Source organism: Equus caballus, chromosome 2, assembly GCF_041296265.1.
Source record: "Equus caballus isolate H_3958 breed thoroughbred chromosome 2, TB-T2T, whole genome shotgun sequence".
Classification (NCBI taxonomy): domain Eukaryota; kingdom Metazoa; phylum Chordata; class Mammalia; order Perissodactyla; family Equidae; genus Equus; species Equus caballus.
In genome coordinates this window covers 41,683,478-41,702,588 of record NC_091685.1, presented here as the reverse complement: position 1 = coordinate 41,702,588, position 19,111 = coordinate 41,683,478, and the positions used below count along the sequence as shown (strand labels likewise).

General features: G+C 43.1%; 1 protein-coding gene across 2 annotated transcripts in view; it reads left to right on the top strand.

Moving 5' to 3' along the window:
- The first annotated feature begins 1,391 nt into the window (after positions 1-1,391).
- Positions 1,392-19,111, top strand: part of SLC25A33 (solute carrier family 25 member 33) — a 29,639-nt gene continuing 11,919 nt past the window's right edge. The window contains exons 1-2 of one of the 2 annotated variants that reach the window (XM_023635845.2): positions 1,392-1,690; positions 10,532-10,711. In XM_023635845.2, coding sequence (XP_023491613.1) covers positions 1,635-1,690; positions 10,532-10,711 — 236 coding nt within the window. In that variant the 5' untranslated portion in view covers positions 1,392-1,634. Of the gene's footprint in view, positions 1,691-1,720; positions 2,345-10,531; positions 10,712-19,111 lie in introns of those variants that run through there. The other variant, XM_005607551.4, reaches the window with a different exon arrangement.

Sequence of the window (19,111 nt, the reverse complement as noted above, 5' to 3'; positions counted from 1 at the left end):
AATCAAATACCCAGCTCCTGTGTGTGCGCACAATTTCCTTTCTACTTAAGCTCTCTTTGTGTTTACACACAGGACATCTACCAGCTCAGTCTGATCAAGGTACTGCTTTCCACAGCTCCGGGAGATTGAAAACAAAGGGTTGATATATTAAGTACCTGGTGCTTCTAGAAGGAGGTGAGAGTGGGGAGTAACAGACTAAGGGGTGGAGGGATGGCCTGTCCGAGCAGGTAGAAGATTTTTTTGCCAGAAAGTAGGTGAGAGACATCAAGTGTTGAAATCAGCAGCAGCAATGGAAGGAACACAGAGAAGGATATGGCTTTGGGAGAATAGCAGGAGATAGAAGTGCCAGGTGGCTGATGGGATGCTGAGAGAAAGTGAGAGGGAGAGAGAAGGAGAGAAGTCTAAGGTAACAGGAAAGTTTCTTGGGTTGGTGACTGTGCCGATGGTGGTGTCACCACCAGGACAGGAAATACAAGAGGCAGGGCAGGTTTGGGGGGAGGGGAAGAATGCAAGGATGAGTTTAGTTCAGGACATTTATCCACTAGTTTCTTGGGCATTACTAGCAGCAGGTACCTTGTCAGGAACAACCCTGAACAAAAGAAACAAGGTGCCTGCTCTCCTGAAGCTTATACTCCAGGGGCAGAAGGACAGCTTAAACAAGTCAGTCAACAAAGTACTGCGGGAGCCTACGGGAGGAAATTAAATGGAGTCATGTGATAGAATACGCTGCAAGGGTGACCAGGGAAGGCCCGCCTATAGAAACCTGGAGATAAGAAGAGGCCAGGATGAGTCTGACAGTGACCCAAGGACATACAAATTGGGAAGCGTCTTGGATATAGAAGCTTGGAGCTTAGAAGTCTGGGCTGGAGATAATCAGAAAGGATACACCAAAAAGCGTTTTACAGCATATAATGCTATTTATAGAAAAACTAAAAATACACGAAATGATACTAAGGGTACACTGGCAGTTTAGGCTGTTTTCATCATGTTTTTTCGCCTAAGCTGGGTAGTGAGTACAGAGCTGTGAGGTGTAATATGTCATGTATAGGCCTTTTTCCACATCCTAAGTATCACAAAGTAAACTAAACATAGATTTTTTTAAAAAAAGAAAAAGGCTGGGCCCGGGGTCTCGCTAGGTTTGCCAAGCCCAGTTTCTCTGCGTCTGAGCAGAGACCAGGCAGCCTCGGCCGGTTCTCACTCCACGCACATTGGCCCAGGCCGATCCCGCCCAGCCGTGCGATCCGCTCGGGCCCTCGCCCCCGGTAGCGCAGTCGCCCCGCCCACGTTCGCCCGCCGGCCAATAGGCGCGCAGGGTCCGGGCCCACACCCCCGCCGCGCACCGCCCCAGGCCCGCGCCGCCGCGCGACGTCAGGGCTCGGCCCCCGCCACGTGACGGCCGCGCGCCGGGCTCCCGCTGGCCTCCGGGCTCGCGCCGCAGAGGCCGCTGAGGCGCCGGCGGCCACGCCGCGGAGGGCGCGGAGCGAGGGCGCCGGGCGAGGGGGCGCGCGCGTGGAGGCGGCTCTGGCGGCCGCCTGCGGGCAGCGGGGCGAGCGCAGCAGACCGCCTCGCGCATCCCTCGAGCCTCCGCGCGCCCGCGGCAGCCGGCGGCGGCGGGCCTGGGAGCTGGCGCGGCCATGGCGACCGGCACTCAGCAGAAGGAGAACACGCTGCTTCACCTCTTCGCCGGCGGGTGAGCGTCCCGGCGCGCCCCCGCGCCCCCATCCCCGTCCGCGGCGCCGCCCCGCGCCCTCGGGCCGCCCCGGCCGGTTACCGGCCCTCCTCGGGCCGAAGCGCCGGCTCCCGGAGGAGGGAGTCCCGGCGGTGGGGAGGCCCGGGGGGCGCGGCCTCTCGCCCCCTCCCGACCGCATCCTCCGAGCGTGGTTTCACCCCGCCCTGCCGCGCTCCCACGCCCCTCCGCCTCCTGCGGCGTCTCTAGCTTTTTTCCTTTTAAACAATTAGTGGTTGATGTGACGAGTGTCACTTAGGGGCGGTCCTGCCTGGCCACTGTGGCTCGGCTGCCCGGGCCACACTGCACTTGCTCTGTCTCTGCCTGGGTCCTCCAGGGCCTTTTCCCGAAAGCTCGGCCCTTCAGAGCCCCGGTCGGGCTTGCTGATGCTCGGGTCGGCCTGGGACTTCCTCGGGGGCAGTGCAGGGACAAGTTCAGACGGTCCAGAGGGCTGCAGGTGTTGGACATCAGCAGGGGCCTGGAAAGTGCTGGCGAGCCGTGATGCTGGCCAGCAACCTGTGGGAGGGCTCACGAGGGACCTCGGGAGAAAGTGAGGTCGGGAAGATGTGTTGAAATGCTTCTCATCTGCTGGTGGACGCGTCCAACGTCGGAGACAACGTAATTTTAAGGGGTGCCCTGTTTTGAGAGCTGCGTTAGTTTGGATATCATGCGCCTGATTCTTTCAGAGGCGGCAATGCGTTTTTAGAGAGCTTGGGCGGTAGGGGTGTTAGGGAGGGAGCTGATTTGTTGTTGTTGTTCAGAAAACAGACGTTAATATGGTTTAGAGTATTAGTAATTTTTTTTTAATACAGCCGGTGGCTTTGGGTCCTTTTGGAGTCTTCCAGATGTTCGGAGTCTTGTTAGAGGACCTCACAGGCCTGGCACAGCAATTTTTAGGTGTAGGACATTCTGCGTAAAATAGAATTTATTATGCATTATCGTCTTGACTTGAGTATTTCAGTTGCAGCTTGGACTGCTACCTACATATATTCCTTATGACAAACGAGTAGTGGTTGAGAACTTTGCGAAAATAACTATGATGAAGTGTTTCTGAGCTCTTTGTACTTATCACTGTAGGTGATCAGCGAGTTACTCTGTTCTCACAACCAAGAGTTTTTGGTGGTTCTTCACCGACAGGGAGGATTTCTCATTCATCTCTTCCCTTCATCTCCCCATGGCCTTTCCTGAGAAGAAGACAAGGGGGGAGCATTCCTGAATTAAGACACTCTATTAATTCATCTTCCTTGGGAATTTTAAACAAGTTGGCCGTATTATTAAAGTCATTTCTCAAGCCAAGAAGAATAATTTTTTAAAATCATTTGGGGGCCAGCCAGGTGGCACAGCAGTTAAGTGCGCACATTCTGCTTCTGCGGGCCGGGGTTCACCGGTTCGGATCCCGGGTGCGGACATGGCACCGCTTGGCATGCCAATGCTGTGGCAGGCGTCCCACATATAAAGTAGACGAAGATAGGCATGGATGTTAGCTCAGGGCCAGTCTTAGCAAAAAGAGGAGGATTGGCACCAGATGTTAGCTCAGGGTTGATCTTCCTCAAAAATAAATAAAATGATTTTGTACTCAGTGATTTTGATTTATTGTTTTTAGTGAGATGGTCTTTTAAAAAATTCTTTGTATCCCAAACTGGGAGAGTTACACGGCCTGGAGAGCCTTTGTGAGGCTTCCTACTAATGCATTGCCCTGTCTTGGTGAATCTCCCTAGCGCCCTTCACAGTGCCCTCTGGCTGCCGATTCTCCTAGAGCACCAGCGTCTTGCCTTGTGATGGAGGAAACTGCAGTAGCCAGCACCTCTTGCCTGGGCTGATTAAAAAGTAGGGAGTTTATTAGGGTAGTGCCTGAGGCCGTTGCACTTAACAGCTTTCCATTCCTTCATTAGCAGCAATTAAGGATTACTTGCAGATATTCAAGCAAGAAAATAAATCTTTGAAAAGGATGCTTTCAGAGTAACTAATTGGATTTGGATTTGGATTCATTCCCACTAGCCTACAATATGTTACTTCCATTTCTTTTTATGGAAGAACATTAAAGGAGCTAAGTATTGAAAGGGTCTATCATGCAGTTAATGTTAGTCAACCTAGTGGTCCCACCTGGTCAGGTTGTTGCTGCTTTGCTCTAAGTGAAGAGTTTCCACAGTTGTCAAGCTGGCATCTTTCCAAAGAACTAAATTCACTTCTTTTGAAAAGAAGTCAGAGGGGCCAGCCCGCTGGCCGAGTGGTTAGGTTAATTTTAAAATATGCTCATAGTCTTTAAGTTGCTTTCTTCTTAGTAACAAGCTGAGTTTTAATGGCAGCATAGTCGTGAGTTCTCTGAGTGTACCCTTAGGCGGTCCTTACCGTTGAGCGGTTACAACAAAGAGGCAAAGGCAGTTTGCAAGCCCAGTGGTTGAGTTCAGTGAGGATGTTAGAGTAATTTCCGACAGGGCTGCCTAACTTATTCTGCTGACAGAATTTCTTTCTGATCTCTCACTGCTGACTTTTTGCCATTATAAATAACTGGACGTCCTTAAGTGTCCATGTGTGGTGGTCTGATTATTTCCTTTGTATAAACTATCAGAACTACAATTACTGAGTCAAAATACACTTTTAAGGCTTTTGATACCTGCACAGCACATTCACAGGCCGCCTCAGGGCAGCTTACTTCTGCCTGAGCGAACCTCATTCCTTTGTCGATTTTTAGTGTCTTTAGGGATCCTCCTGTTTGCTGCTTTCTTTCCTCCTATCCCAAAATCTGGGTGGTGCTGTCAAAACAAAAAATGTACTCAAGCAAATTTTATTGTTACTACATAATAAAACCTATCTTTCCTTTTCTACCGTTTAAACTGTCCCATTGAGAGAAAAGCTGAAATCCTCTGAGGTGGCCCTTCTGTGTCTAGGCTTTATGTCTGTTGAGAAAAATCCCTTAACTTCTCAAATGACTTGGGGGTTCTGGTTGTCCGTGTAGTGTTCGTGGTGTCCGTCAACTGCTGAACAAGCGGTAATGTAGCAGGTAGCGCTTTAGGAGATGGACTCAGCACCTGAAATAGCTGGGCTAAGCTGTCATCCTCTTTAGAGGTGAGTGGCCTGGATTATATGCTTTAGGTCCTATTTTTATGGCATGATTTTTTCTTTTGTCATCAAATATATAGCCTTTAAAATGTGTTTTTGATGAGAATATAGTATATCTTTAAGGTTTTAAAGTATGTGAGCCAAGATATTTTCAAAATTCAGTATTTCCTTTCTGTTATGGACAGTGTCACCAGGTGTATGCCCGTACAGACCTTGTCCTTGCAGGTTTAGTCTGCATCTGCTAATGGTTCTTTTGAAGCGTTAGGCACATGTTTATGATTTTGCCAGGGGAACAGTGCAGAAGAAGATGCAAGCATATTTGAAATGCTTAAATTTTGATAAGAGAAATACAGTGTGCACATAGTATCTTATACAAGGCTTATATAAATATACTGCTAAGAATATGAATTGACTTTGGTTTCATCCAGTGTATTTCACATATGTGAGATGTGGTGTTTGGATGAAAGGTTCTCACTAGAATTTAAGCTTAATGAGGGTAGCAGCCGTGTCTGCTTTCTTCACTGGTACATCTCCAGTACCGTACCAGGCACGTTACAGATGCCTAGTCAATACTTGCTTAACGATTGACTCAGTGCATGAAAGGTATTTTGGAGATGTAGATTGATGTGGCCTGTTAAATTTTCCAAATAAAGAGAAGCAGTACTTTGATTATTTGTGAATTATGACTGTAGTTCTGTATTAAGATTTGGTGAAACTGTATTGGTATAAGGTAATATTATTTTGGATTTGTGTATTTGTGAAAGATACTGGTTCTCTTCAGGTTCAGAAAGTACTATAGAGTTTTTTATTCATTCAGGGTGCTGTTTTAAATTTTCTTTCCAACTGAGAGAGACTACAGGAAATAGCATCTAAAGGATAATCAGCTGGATCAAAAACTATGCATTTTGCCTCCACTGAGTGAATACAGAATTTGCATAATCAAAATCTTTCAAACCTTATGCCAGGAATTCAGATAAAACATTCCAGAAAAGTATAGCACTTAAAAAGAGGCAGGAGTGTTTTTCAAATAGTGACTATAGGGGTAGCAGATGAAAAGGAGAAATTACCAAAAGCCCCAAAGATTAGGATTCCGGCCTGTCTGGCAGTGTCATTTGTTGGTGGGGTCCATATTGTAGGTAATATATAAGCTGTGCGTCCAAGAACCAGTTTACTATCAACTGGGTAGCAATTATAGTAAAGAGCACATCAGTCTTGGCTTTAGTGCCTAAAATGAGTGAGTGTATGTATAGAAAACAGAGATTCATGTTGAAAACATCTAGTTTTAAAAGTGATGCTTGTTCCTTGAAACTCAGAGTTAAAAGGTGAAAATTTGTGTGCCTAATTTAAAATTTTTATGTCTCTGATCGCATAAAGATAGTAGAAAAAAACCTGGTGTATATATTGTGGTAGTAATAGTCCAGCTTTTCTGTGCTGTAAACTGGAGGAGGGGAGCCTAAACCATAGGGGAAAATCAAGCAAGGCCTATGTGGGTAAGGAGATAAACAGTAAATGTATCTTCATGCAGAAGCAGCAGACTGCAGTTCTGGGCAGGAGGGATGAGAGAAGGTAGAGGATGGGGGGAGGGGACTGTGTATAGAAAAAGAAACAAGTAGTAAAAGAGGGAAAAGGCACAGAAAAATCCAAGTAATAGATTTGTTAGAAAATTGGGTGGTGCTGTCAAAACAAAAAATGTACTCAAGCAAATTTTATTGTTACTACATAATAAAACCTATCTTTCCTTTTCTACCGTTTAAACTGTCCCATTGAGAGAAAAGCTGAAATCCCACTAGATGCTAGTACCCCCTCCCCCAGTTTCAACAACCAAAAATGTCTCCAGACATTGCCAAATGTCATGGGGTGGGGGGTGGTGGGGAGGACATTGCCTTGGTTGAGAACCATTGTTCTAGAATAGTGGTCTTCAAACTTTGATCACACAGCCCTATGATTAAAATGTTTGTGCTTGGGGCTATCCTGGTGGTGCAGCGGTTAAGTTCACGTGTTCTGCTTTGGCGGCCCCAGGTTCGCCGGTTCGAATCCCTGGTGCAGACATGGCACTGCTTGTCATACCATGCTGTGGCAGGCGTCCCACATATGAAGTAGAGGAAGATGGGCATGGATGTTAGCTCAGGGCCAGTATTCCTCAGCAAAAAGTGGAGGATTGGTGGCAGATGTTAGCTCAGGGCTAATCTTCCTCAAAAAAATAAATAAATAAATAAAATTAATTAAATTAAATAAAATGTTTGTGCATATCTACATGTCTGTTTATTACCCTATTAATTTTATACATGTTATAAAGCATGTACACAAAATAGAAATTAAATGGTGAAGATTATAAAGATAAAATGAAATTTTATTTCCTTCTGTAATATCCAGTACAGGTAATGATTTAAAATGTCCTTTGGCCATTTTTCATCTAAGATTTTTTTTCCTAGTAGGTAAGGAGGGGCTTACCTACTGAGCAGTAACTTCCTACCATTGTTTGCAGTGTTGTCCTATTTTTCAGTTGTTTCCTGTGACACCGTGAGACAGCATCATCCCAGTCTTGTAGGAGGGGCACCTGAGCCTTAGAGGGCCTTGGTTGGTGCCCTGTAAGTGGTCCCAAAGGTCAGGGCCTTTTCACCACCACCGCCCACTCCTGCCATGGGCACAGTGTACAACATATAGAAAAGTGCCTGTGGTAGTGGGTGTGGCTTGCCACCCTCGAAGAGGTCACCGCCTTGCTGTCAGTAGGACACGTGCTTTGTTAGGCTGGCACACCACCTTTCGGATCATCGGATCAGTGGCATAGATTTGGAGGACAGTTGGCCAAAGTAGGAGTGCATCTGACTTGGGGTCAAAGCAAAAGTGGTTGACCTGTGTCATATTTGAACATGTTGACTTTCTGATGAAAGAATTTACCCAGAAGCTCTGTTTTTTCATTGACATAGTCATGTTATTGAACATAAATAGATTTCAGATATTTCTTTATCTTACTCTGTAGCGTGTAAGTTTTCCAGTGTTTTTAAGTGTTAAACACTTTTTAAGTGCATGGTTATGTAATAGATAAGAGGAATTGATGTGACTAGACACGGGTTGGAAGTTACTTTTCCTGTCTTTCTATAAACACTCCCCATCATATCCCATTTTCCTTAGATATATTCTAGTGCTGAGAGCAAATTATACAAACAAGCATTCATTTAGGCTCACAATTTTTTCTTGATACAAAAGGACACATTGGAGTTTTATTGTATTTATTTAAAGATTGGCACCTGAGCTAACAACTGTTGCCAATCTTTTTTTTTTTCCCCTGCTTTTTTCTCCCCAAAGCCCCCCAGTACATAGTTGTAGATTTTAGTTGTGGGTCCTTCTAGTTGTGGCACATGGGACGCCACCTCAGCATGACCTGACGAGCAGTGCCATGTCCGCGTCCAGGATCCAAACCAGCAAAACCCTGGGCCGCCGAAGCAGAGCGTGCAAACTTAACCACTTGGCCACGGGGCCGATCCCCTGGAGTTTTAAAGTCCTAGTTGTCTAATCAACAATTTTCCATTTTGAGTGTGAATGTAAATAGTCTAAAGGAGCTAACAGGACTATACATAATACCTGTCTTTCCATAATACTCCCGAAGGGGACACCTGAGTACAGTGGGGAGAACGGGCTTTAGAGATGCAGGGTCTGGCTTTGGGTTTCCATTTAGACACGTAACTGCTTTGTGACTTTGAGAAAGTGTATCGCCTCACTGAGACCTAGGTTCCCCGTCTGTGAAGTGAGGGTGATACCACTCAGCAAAATCCTTGAGGGTTAAGTGACAGCTGGTTCATATGGCGAGTCCTTCCTGCCGTCCTCCTTCCATTCTGATTGTGACGCCCTGCATTGCTTTAGTGGTTGGTGGGCTTTGGCCCACCGTCCAGAAAATACTAGATAAATAGTAGTAAATTAGTAGTAATAAATTAGTAGATAAATAGCTCAACTCAGGGGATATTATCATCATGATTTTAAAGCAGATTTACCTAAATAGTCATAAATGTCTCTTTTCCTCTCCTCCCTTCTCTTCTCCATCCGCCCCCATCTGTAGATGTTATTTTCTGACATTCAGATTCCTCGTGGTAAATTGAGGCTAAATCGTTCCTACCTCATAGGCTTCTTAGAGGATTGCATGCTTGATCAAAAAATGATCAGTGGCAGTGGAGCTATTATTTAAATCAGCAGCTTCTAGCTCTTAGTTGTCAGAATGTTACCTGCTCTGTGGAACTGCGGGCTCCTGATTTTAAAATACTGCCTGGAGGTTCTACTTCATTCCTTACCTCAGGGTCGGGTTAGGTGCTGGGTTCGTTTGCTTCCAGATTTCCAGCACCTGCACCTTATGGAGCAGGGAAGCTAGCTTAAATATTCTGTTTGCCAGGGCCTCTCCTTCCTTCCCTTTGTTACTGTTCAAACAGAGATGCTGGTGCTGCATCATTTTTGTTGAACCACCTGTTTTGTGCCAGGTATCATACTCTAAGTGCAAGAATATATGGGTATGGATTGTAATTAGTCTTTGGGTGCTGAACATGGTGTAATCTACACAGAATTTGAAATATATTGCAGTGTACACCTAAAAGTTATGTAATGTTATAATCCAATATTACTGCAATTAAAAAAAAAACACTATATGACTACGCAGCCCCTCCCTGCAGGGAGCTCCTGGTCTCATGGGAGAGTCAGCCTGTGATAGAAGGTAGACAGTAAGTGCTATTTTCAAACATTTAGATCCCTTAAGAGACATTCCCCCTGAAATTTCAGTTCAGTAGTTCCTTCGCTTAGCAAATATTGTTTGTGACCTTGTGAGTCCCAACGCCAGGGATACAAAGATGAATAAGACTCAGGTCCTGATCTTGAATGTTTTCCAAAGAGTGGAACCTCTCACTGGTGGTGTGGAGGTGGCTTTAGATGGTACGTAACGTTGGTAATTATAACTAGCCCGTCAAATACACAATTTCATGGATGTTATTGTTTAAAAAAGGATAAAAGTAGGTGTTTTAAAATAAATGAATTGTCTCAAAGAAAAATACTTAAATTTTTAGTTCAGGTAATATTTTGATATAAACAAATCATAAAGGGTAGTTAGGGGAACCCTGACCCAGGGAAACAGTGTGACCAATGAAAACATGGAGGGTGAATTGATTAGTTCTGACTGAGGGAAACACAAGGACTTTGTCCTTAAAAGTAAGCTTTAGTTTAATTTTCAATGGAATCCAAATTAATAAGATTTTTATACAAGTCTGTGTTGCATTGATTTTCAAAAAACATTGTAGCGTTACCCAAATAACGATTCTGTTTGACTCTGAAAAGGTGAATTTTCTAAAATATTCTTTGCAGCATGGTAGTGAAATTAGAAATAACAAATATCTAACAGTAGGAAATGGGTTACAATCTTATACATCGATACAGAGGAATAGTATGCAACCATTAAAAGTCATGATGTAAGTGTGTATAGTGACATGGAAAGACATTCACAATATCTAGATAAGTCCGGGGTGGGGGGGAAAGTGGGATTAAAAAGCCAGTAGTAAAAGCCCCAAAGGATGTACTAACGTTTAACAGTGGTTATCTCTATAGCTGCTGGGATTTCAACTACTTTTTTTTTTTTTTTACCTTCCAGTATGTTCTAATTATGAAATGAACATAGGTGCTTTTTTTTTTAATAGAGAAAAGTTAAGTTTCGCATTTCATTTGTATAGAGAATGTTATAGCTTTTCTGATCGTGTTGTGATTTCTTCCTCACAGGTGTGGGGGCACAGTTGGTGCTATTTTCACTTGTCCACTAGAAGTCATTAAGACGAGATTGCAGTCTTCGAGACTAGCTCTTCGGACCGTCTATTATCCTCAGGTTCATCTGGGGACCATTAGTGGAGCTGGAATGGTGAGACCAACGTCAGTGACACCTGGACTTTTACAGGTTCTGAAGTAAGTTCAGTCCTCACTCTGGGCTTGGGCCACCAGCACACCCCTGGCCCCCCGTGTCAATACAGAATGTTTATCAGGCCCATCAGATGGGTGTTCTGTTTTTACAGTCTTTGTCCAAACTTATGAATGAGGTTTCTGTACTAGTACCTTTGAACCCTGACCTTGCTCCCTTGGCAGCAGGGCTCCCAGTGCACATGTGGTCACCATCCAGGGACAAAGTAACCAAAGCAAACCAAAAGCAAACCAGAAATCCATGTTTAGGGGCCGGCCCCGTGGCCGAGTGGTTAAGTTCTCGTGCTCTGCTTCAGCGGCCCAAGGTTTCACCGGTTTGAATCCTGGGTGCGGACATGGTACTGCTCATCAGGCCATGCTGAGGCAGCATCACACATGCCACAACTAGAAGGACCACAACTAAAAATGTACAACTATGTACCAGGGGGCTTTAGGAAGAAAAAGGAAAAATAAAATCTTAAAAAAAAAAAATCCATGTTTAAATTGTTGCATCAAGGTGTTGCTTTTGCCCAAAATCTTTGAGGACTAGCAAGAAGATTTGGGGTGGTAGAATGAAATTAAAAATTGGACAAGAGAAGAGTTGTGAATATTCTAAGAGGAAGTAATACGAAAACAAAATGTTTTAATTTTTTACTTTTTATTTGGAAATACTTTTACATTTGTAGAAAAGTTGCAATATGTATTTAGTAAAATGTTTTTTAAAATTTTTGTTTCATACCTAGGCGACCTGCCTAATTTATTGTTTTTACTGCATTAAAAATGTCTCATTGCTGGGGCTGGCCCCGTAACCAAGCAGTTAAGTTCACACGCCCTGCTTTAGCAGCCCAGGGTGTCGCCGGTTCGGATCCTGGGCACGGACATGGCACCACTCATCAGGCCATGCTAAGGTGGTGTCCCACGTGCCACAACCAGAGACACTCACAAGTAAAATATACAACTATGTACTGGGGAGCTTTGGGGAGAAGAAGAAGAAGAAAAAGAAAGTCTCATTGCTTACCAAGTAGTTAAATATTCATAAGTTAAATTTGGCTTATCAGTCTCTATGCTTAAGGCAAAATCAGGAATTCAGAAGAGTACTTGACAATGTCTGCATTTTAGCTTGGGGCCTTGTGCTTTAAAAGAGATGTTCAATAAATTATAGTTGAATTTAACTACACTTGATATTCAGATCTCTGAAACTTATCATTGGGAAAGGGTGTGTTGAAGAAAGACATTGCTATTTGTCAGCATGGATGTTTAGTTGGGAAACCTTAGAAAAAGATACAATAAAATGGAAATGCTCTATCTTAATAACCACTACTCTTGGCACAGTGAACAGAGTTCAGTCACATTTTAGATGAGGTAGAATGAATTGGAAAGCACTTAATTTATTTTTAGGTACTTTTGTTTGGAAAGCCTACTTATGAAGTCACCCAGGCATCCATACCAAACCTGTGTATGAGGTGCATCTGAGCATATTGAGCAAAACTGGACAGAAGACCAGCTGCAAGGGCAAGGTCCCAGGTGAGAGAGTCAGAAGCCCGGCTAGAGAAAGAGGAGGCTGGTACCCGGGACTCCAGGAGAATCTGCTTTGTAAACTAAACACTGAGAAAGAGAGTGAAGACAACAGAGAGTACGAGGTTAGGGATGGGCCCAGGAGAGAAAGAAACACAGAGAGGGGAGGCACACTCTGAGCTCAGTAAGGAGAGAGACGGGCCCACAACCTCAATAAGACATGGCTGTGAAAACGCCCCCAGCCTGGTTTGCCTTTTTATACGTTTAGGCAGCTGCAATATCTCAGACGACACCTTTCTTCTGAGGAGCATAAAGTACTTTGGATGTAATGAAACAGACAGGTAATTTGCTGACTTTACTAACATCCAAAATGAACTTCCTGTGACCTGCTTGCCTCATAATTCATGACTAGTGGATTTATATTTACTGTAACTGGGAAACTGTTACCCAGAAGTTGTGGGTGTCAACAGGGCCAAGCCTGTAAGGAAAATAAGGTAAATGGGAATGTTTCTGTAGTTCAAGTTGTTTAGAATGCATTTTCTACATCTCCAGTGTCTCTGTATCTCCAGTACATCTTTCTCTATATTTCCCCTCCAAATGGGACAATTGTTTATTAAAACATAAATCAAAGGGGAAAAAAGCCTCTCCGTCTTTTAAAATACAGGAACAACACCCATACCACACTACACAGAAGACAACTCATTTCCACTGTGCACCCCAGCAGTCACTGGGTAATGCAGCCACAGCTACACAATAATGAGACATCACTTATGCATGAATACTTTCTAAAACCATTTATTCTGTGTTCACATCAAAATATAATGGAATTATTAAGAAAAATTTTTTATAATGATATTTTGTTAAGAAAAGTATTTGTAAGGTGGCATTTTTCACCCAAGAGCTATTTCATTAAGCTTTATTTCCTTGGCTTTGTATATACATGTTTTTAAGATTCTCAGCTGATATCTAATAGCTTTCAAGTTAAAAAGTGACTACAGTCATGCATCGCATAACGACGGGGTACGTTCTGAGAAATGTGTCGTTAGGCAGTTTGTTGTGTGAACATCATAGAGTGTGCCTACACAAACCTAAGTGGTATAGCTCACTACAGACCTAGGCTCTATGTTACCAATCTTAAGGGACCGCCCTCATATATGTGGTCCATCATTGACCAAAACATCATCATGCAGTGCACAACTGTATTTTTATGTAGTATTATTTCATTGATTTTTCACAGCCCTATGACATTTAGCACTCAGGTGTGATAGTACCCCTCTTTTATAGATGAGGAAATGCAAGTTAGAGGTTAAATGACTTACTCGAGGTCATTTTTAGTGTATATTCACCTATTTCTAAGAAAGATTGGAAGCAGCTAGGAGTAAACAACAGCAAAGCCCAGCAGAGGCTCTGCTTCTGCTGTATTGACGAGGAGACCTCAGCAGGTCCCAGCTCACACGCTTCTAGGACCACCTGCTCCTGCCTTGCTGGCTGCTGCTTCTGTTTCCTTTGCTGAGTCTCCAATCTGATAACTTCTTCATGGTGGAGGGCCGCAGGGCTCTGGCCTTGGCCGTCTCCTCCAACTCCAGCCCCTCCTTCAGGGACCACAGTTAGTGTCATGGCTTTACATACCTTCTGTAAGCTGACAGCGTTTCTCCTTGGAGCCTTGCACTTCACGTCCAGCTGCCTGTGATATCTCATCTTGGCATTCAAAGCATAACTTGTGCAAAACTAAACCCCCCAAAACCTGCTGCTCCCGGAGTCTTCTGTGAGTTAAAAGCGGCGCCATCCTTCTTGCTATGCAGATCTAAAGCCTCAGAGTCATCTTTGGATCTTATTTCTCACAACCCCACAGCAAATTCTGTCACTCTTACCTCCAAAATACGGACAGAATCTGACCCCTTTTCACTACTTCTTCCACTGTTCTTCTGGTGGAAGCTGCCATATCCCACCTGTATTATTGCATTAGCGCTGATCTGGCCTGAGACCTCACTCCCCTCTCCATCCTCAGTCTTCCCAGCGCAGCCAGAGAATCATCTGCTCAAATCCCTCCAGGGACTACCCTCTGTCCGAGTAGAAGCCAGTGCTGTCCCTGTGGCCCCTAAGAGCTGTCACTCCTCCCCTTGCTTCTCTGACTTCATCTCGTGATGTTTCCCCTCTTACACTGCTGCAGCTGCTCTGGCCTTGCAGTCCCTTTAAAAGAACAGGAACACTGGAACGTTCCACCGCAGGGCCTTTTTACTGGGCATTATCTGCATGGCTGGCTCCCAATTGTCACCTTTGCGGGAAGGCCTTACAGCGACCATGCTATTTAAAACTGACCCTCCCCCCTCACCTCTTCCCTCCTTCCTGCTTTATTTTTATTCACAGCACTTATGTCCATCCAACATGCAGTGTAGTTTACTTATTTACGTGGTTTATTTTCTCTCCCTGCCGCCACCAGAATAGAAGTTCTTCAGAGGCAGGAACTATGATTTGTTTTGATCCCTGAGGCACCCCAAGCACCTAGGATGCTGCCTGTCACATGGCAGGCGTTCGGTACAATAGAATGAGTGGATGCATTCTATTTTAGCACGTCGGTGAGACATTACATATAAAGAGCTTAACACACACCCCTCGCCCTGCCATGTAAATAATAAATATTAGTTGCTGTCATAATATGTACTTTCTGTACTTTTTAAACGTAAGATTTATAACTGAGTTTCTTAGCAGCCAAGGCAAAAAGAGGAATATCATATTACATAATTCTCATCTGAAAGCACACTCACTCTTCAGGGGAAATGTGTCCTTTCCTGTTAATAAGTTCTAAAAGCAGTCTGTTGCTCAGCACGTACATAAAGACAGTGGACCAGCATAAGCAGCACTGTCTTGTAGGATAGTTTAATAGATGACTGCTTTTCGCTTTACCACCACCCTGGCTGAAGCTCCCTTCCTCTCTCCCTTGGATTCTTGGACTGCTTTCTCATTCTTCCATTAACTATCGCTAAGCTAAGGGCGGTGATGACGGCCCACAGACAGGGCTCTTTATCGAGCAAATGAGCACAAGGCGCAGGCCTTTTCTCTGTGCCACAAAACCCATCGAAGTGTTCTGTTCACATTTTTAGAAGACATGGGATTTATCAAAAACCCCAAGGAATAAAATGGTTATTCATTTAAAACTAACCTGCTTATTACTAGTCTTACTCTTTCAGGAAGTACTCCTTTAAAAGACTTAGCAGGCTGCAGAACTTGTTTACAGGAAATTTATTTTCCAAAATGCAAATCAGTGTTTGCTTGTGCCTCATGTTAGGTTAACCTATTAGAGAAAAAATATTCTCTATCGAAGTACTAATAATCTTTGTATTTTGAGTATAGTTACTTAAAAAGAAGAAAAGGCAAGATGTTAACACATTTAGGCTCTCACTATTAAATTTGCCAAAGGGTATTAATATACCAATTTATTTCAGGTATCTACTTTAAAAAGTCTTAGGACTTAATCTTTTTTTTTTAAATCAGAGCTCCTATTCTTTAAACTACTCAGGTACCTTATTTTTGTTTTTTCGAGTACCATTTTAATCTGAAACATAATATGTTAGGAGCTAGTCTCTATCTTTTAAAACCTGTTGGGTTCAGACGAGATCTGTGTCTTGGATTAGTCTGTGGTGCTCACTTTATGACCTCAAACTGGTGAAGAGAAGGAAATGCTCCAAGACGACCTTAATTTCTGTTTTCATTTCTTTCCTAAATGACACTTTATATGACTGTGGGAAAATTAGTCTGGATCCTAACATTCTTTATTTTGAAGCCAAAGCGTACCATTTATAGTAGGAACTTGATTGTTCCAGAAAAGTTTTGTCAACATCCAAATAGGTTAGAAGTTTGAATTATGTAATCCATTTGACCGTTTGCCCACTGTTAATATGTGTAACTATGGAGACTGCTTCTGCAGTTCTTGAAAGGCCTGAGTCACTTGAGGACACGAGTTTGCTCCTGCATTATAGATGAGAGGCTTCAGGCTTTCTGGAGCCAGAGATTCCCTTAATTGTGTTTAAATGATTCCTGGGGTGGCTGCACAGTGTACATTAATGGGACCAGAGACAGAATCCAAACTTATAAAAACTACGAATATACTGAGCATTTGGAAATCTTTTACATGCTTTATCGTAAGGTGTAGGTCACTTCAAGGTGATATTTAGGAGAAGGTTTTGTTCCGAGAGCTTGGCTTTTTAAAAGCACAATCCTTTTTGAGAAAGAGTGAAAGTACTTAGAGTTGAAAACACTAAATTCTCATACCTCTATTAAAGGCCAAATGGCTTGTTTTTGGCCAATGTGAAAATTCACTGAAACTCCATGATCTTCATTTGGAGTGTTAGGTTTATGGAAACCCAAGAATGTCTGTTTTTTTTTAAGAAATGTTTAGGGGCCGGCCCTGTGGCTGAGTGGTTAAGTTCGTGCACTCCGCTACGGCGGCCCAGGGTTTTGCTGGTTTGGATCCTGGACGCAGACATGGCACCGCTCATCAAGCCATGCTGAGGTGGCGTCCCACACGGCACAACTAGAAGGACCCACAACTAAAAATACACAACTATGTACCAGGGGGCTTTGGGGAGAAAAAGGAAAAATAAAATCTTTTGAAAAAAAGGAAAGAAATATTTATTTATTTTGAGGAAGATTAGCCCTGAGCTAACATCTGCCACCAATCCTCCTCTTTTTGCTAAGACTGGCCCTGAGCTAACATCCATGCCCATCTTCCTCTACTTTATGTGTGGGACGCCTACCACAGCATGGCTTGCCAAGCGGTGCCATGTCCGCACCCGGGATCCAAACTGGCGAACCCTGGGACACCAAAGCAGAACGTGCGCACTTAACCGCTGCACCACCAGGCCGACCTCCAAGAATGTCTTCACCCAACCCCTGTTTCCATGACTTTCGGGGGAGCTGTCATCATGAATTCAATATTTTTATAACCTGTGGCTTATAGCTTTAAGAACTTTTTATTTTAAAATAATTTCAAACTTACAGAAAAGTTACAGGAGTGTACAAATAATTTGCTTATACTCTCTACTTCATCACCAATTTTTAACATTTTGCCACATTTGCTTTTTAATTTTTGCTCTATATACATATTTTTTCTGAACCATTTGAAAATAAGTTACAGGTATTATGCCCCTTTACCCTTAATTCTTCAGCATTTATTTCCTAAGAGCAAGTGTATTCCTTTAAAACCACAGTACAGTTTTCAAGTTCAAGGAATTTAACATTGAAATACTACTTTTTACCTATCTACAGTCCATATTCTAGTTTCATCAGTTGTCTGTTGTGATTGCTGTGGCACAAGAACTAAATTTTGTCTTCAGCTCTGTTCCTGCCAGTAGCTCTTCTGCTCCTGAGAGCTTTCTCAGTGAGCGTTTTTTTCCCTCCTTGCCGGGTTTTTTTTAACAGATTTATTAAGATGTAATTCGCATACTATACAGTTAACTGTTTGTAGTGTGTTCACAGAGTTTTGTACAAGCATCACTACAGTGTGATTTTAGAACCTTTTCATCCCCACCAAGGGAAACCCCTTCCCCGCTCACAGTCGTTCCCCGTCCTCCACCCTCCAGCCCTAGGCAGCCCGCCAGGAATCTACTTTCTGTCAATACAGATTTGTCTCCTCTGGACTTTTCACATAAACGAAGTCATGCAACATATGGCCTCTTGTGTCTGGCTTTTTTCATTTAATCTAATGTTTCTTAAAGGTTCATCCTTGTTGTAGTGTGTACCAGTACTTCCTTCCTTTTTATTTCTGAATAATACTCCTGTATGGCTAGGTCTTATTTTAAATACATTGCTTTGACCTTCCCCAGATGCCATGAAAAGAGAAGAAAAGAAGTTACACTGTACTCGTAGTGAGTGCTCCCTAGTTATCTAGTGTGGCGAACAGAGTACCTTCATGTGACACTGAGGGGTGGCCAGAGGGTTTCATGTGGGCCACGCCAACAAGAGTGTGTCTTGGAATCACCTAAAAGGGCCTGGATTTAAATCTGCCAGTAAGAAAAGATTTTATGATTAGAAAATAAGACTATTGTCTCCCTAATATATTGAAGTAATTTAATTATATAAATAGAACTGAGGTTTAGTTTACTACCTTTCTTTCTTTCTTTTTTTGGTGAGGAAGATTGGCTCTGAGTTAACGTCTGTGCCAATTTTCCTCTATTTTGTTTGTGGGTTGCCGCCACAGCATACTTGATGAACGGTGTATAGGTCCACGCCTGGGATCTGAACCTGCAAACCCTGGGCTGCCAAAGCAGAGCATGCCAACTTAGCCGCCACGCCACCAGGCCAATCCCTACTACCTTTTTAAATAATAGCTTTATTGAGATATTAGTCACATACCATAACATTCATCCTTTTAAAGTATACAGTTTAATGGTTTTCAGTATATTCACAGTTATGTGACCATCACCACTATGTAATTCTAGAACATTTTCATCACACCAAAAAGAAATGTGTCATTCCCCATCTCTCCCTCCCCCAACCCCTGATCTACTTAACGTCTCTATGGGTATTTTATTCTTTTTATGCTGTTGTAAAAATAAAAAGCAATTGATTTTTATTTCCATTTTCAGATTCTTCATTGCTACTGTGTAGAAATATAGGTGATTTTTCTGTATTGAACTTGTATCCTGCAACCTTGCTGAACTCATTTTCCAGTTATAGTAACTTTTTAGTGGATTTCTTAGTATTTATCTTAGTACAACATCAAGTTCTCTGTGAATAAAGATAGTTTTACTTTTTCTTTTCCAATCTAGATACTTTTTATTTCTTGTGTAATTGTTAGCCTACTGCTTTTTAGGAAAGCTCCTAAAGGTATAAGTATTCTTTATTTTCAAGCAATTGAAATATTTATAAACATCCCAAAATTTGGAGAAGAGAAGC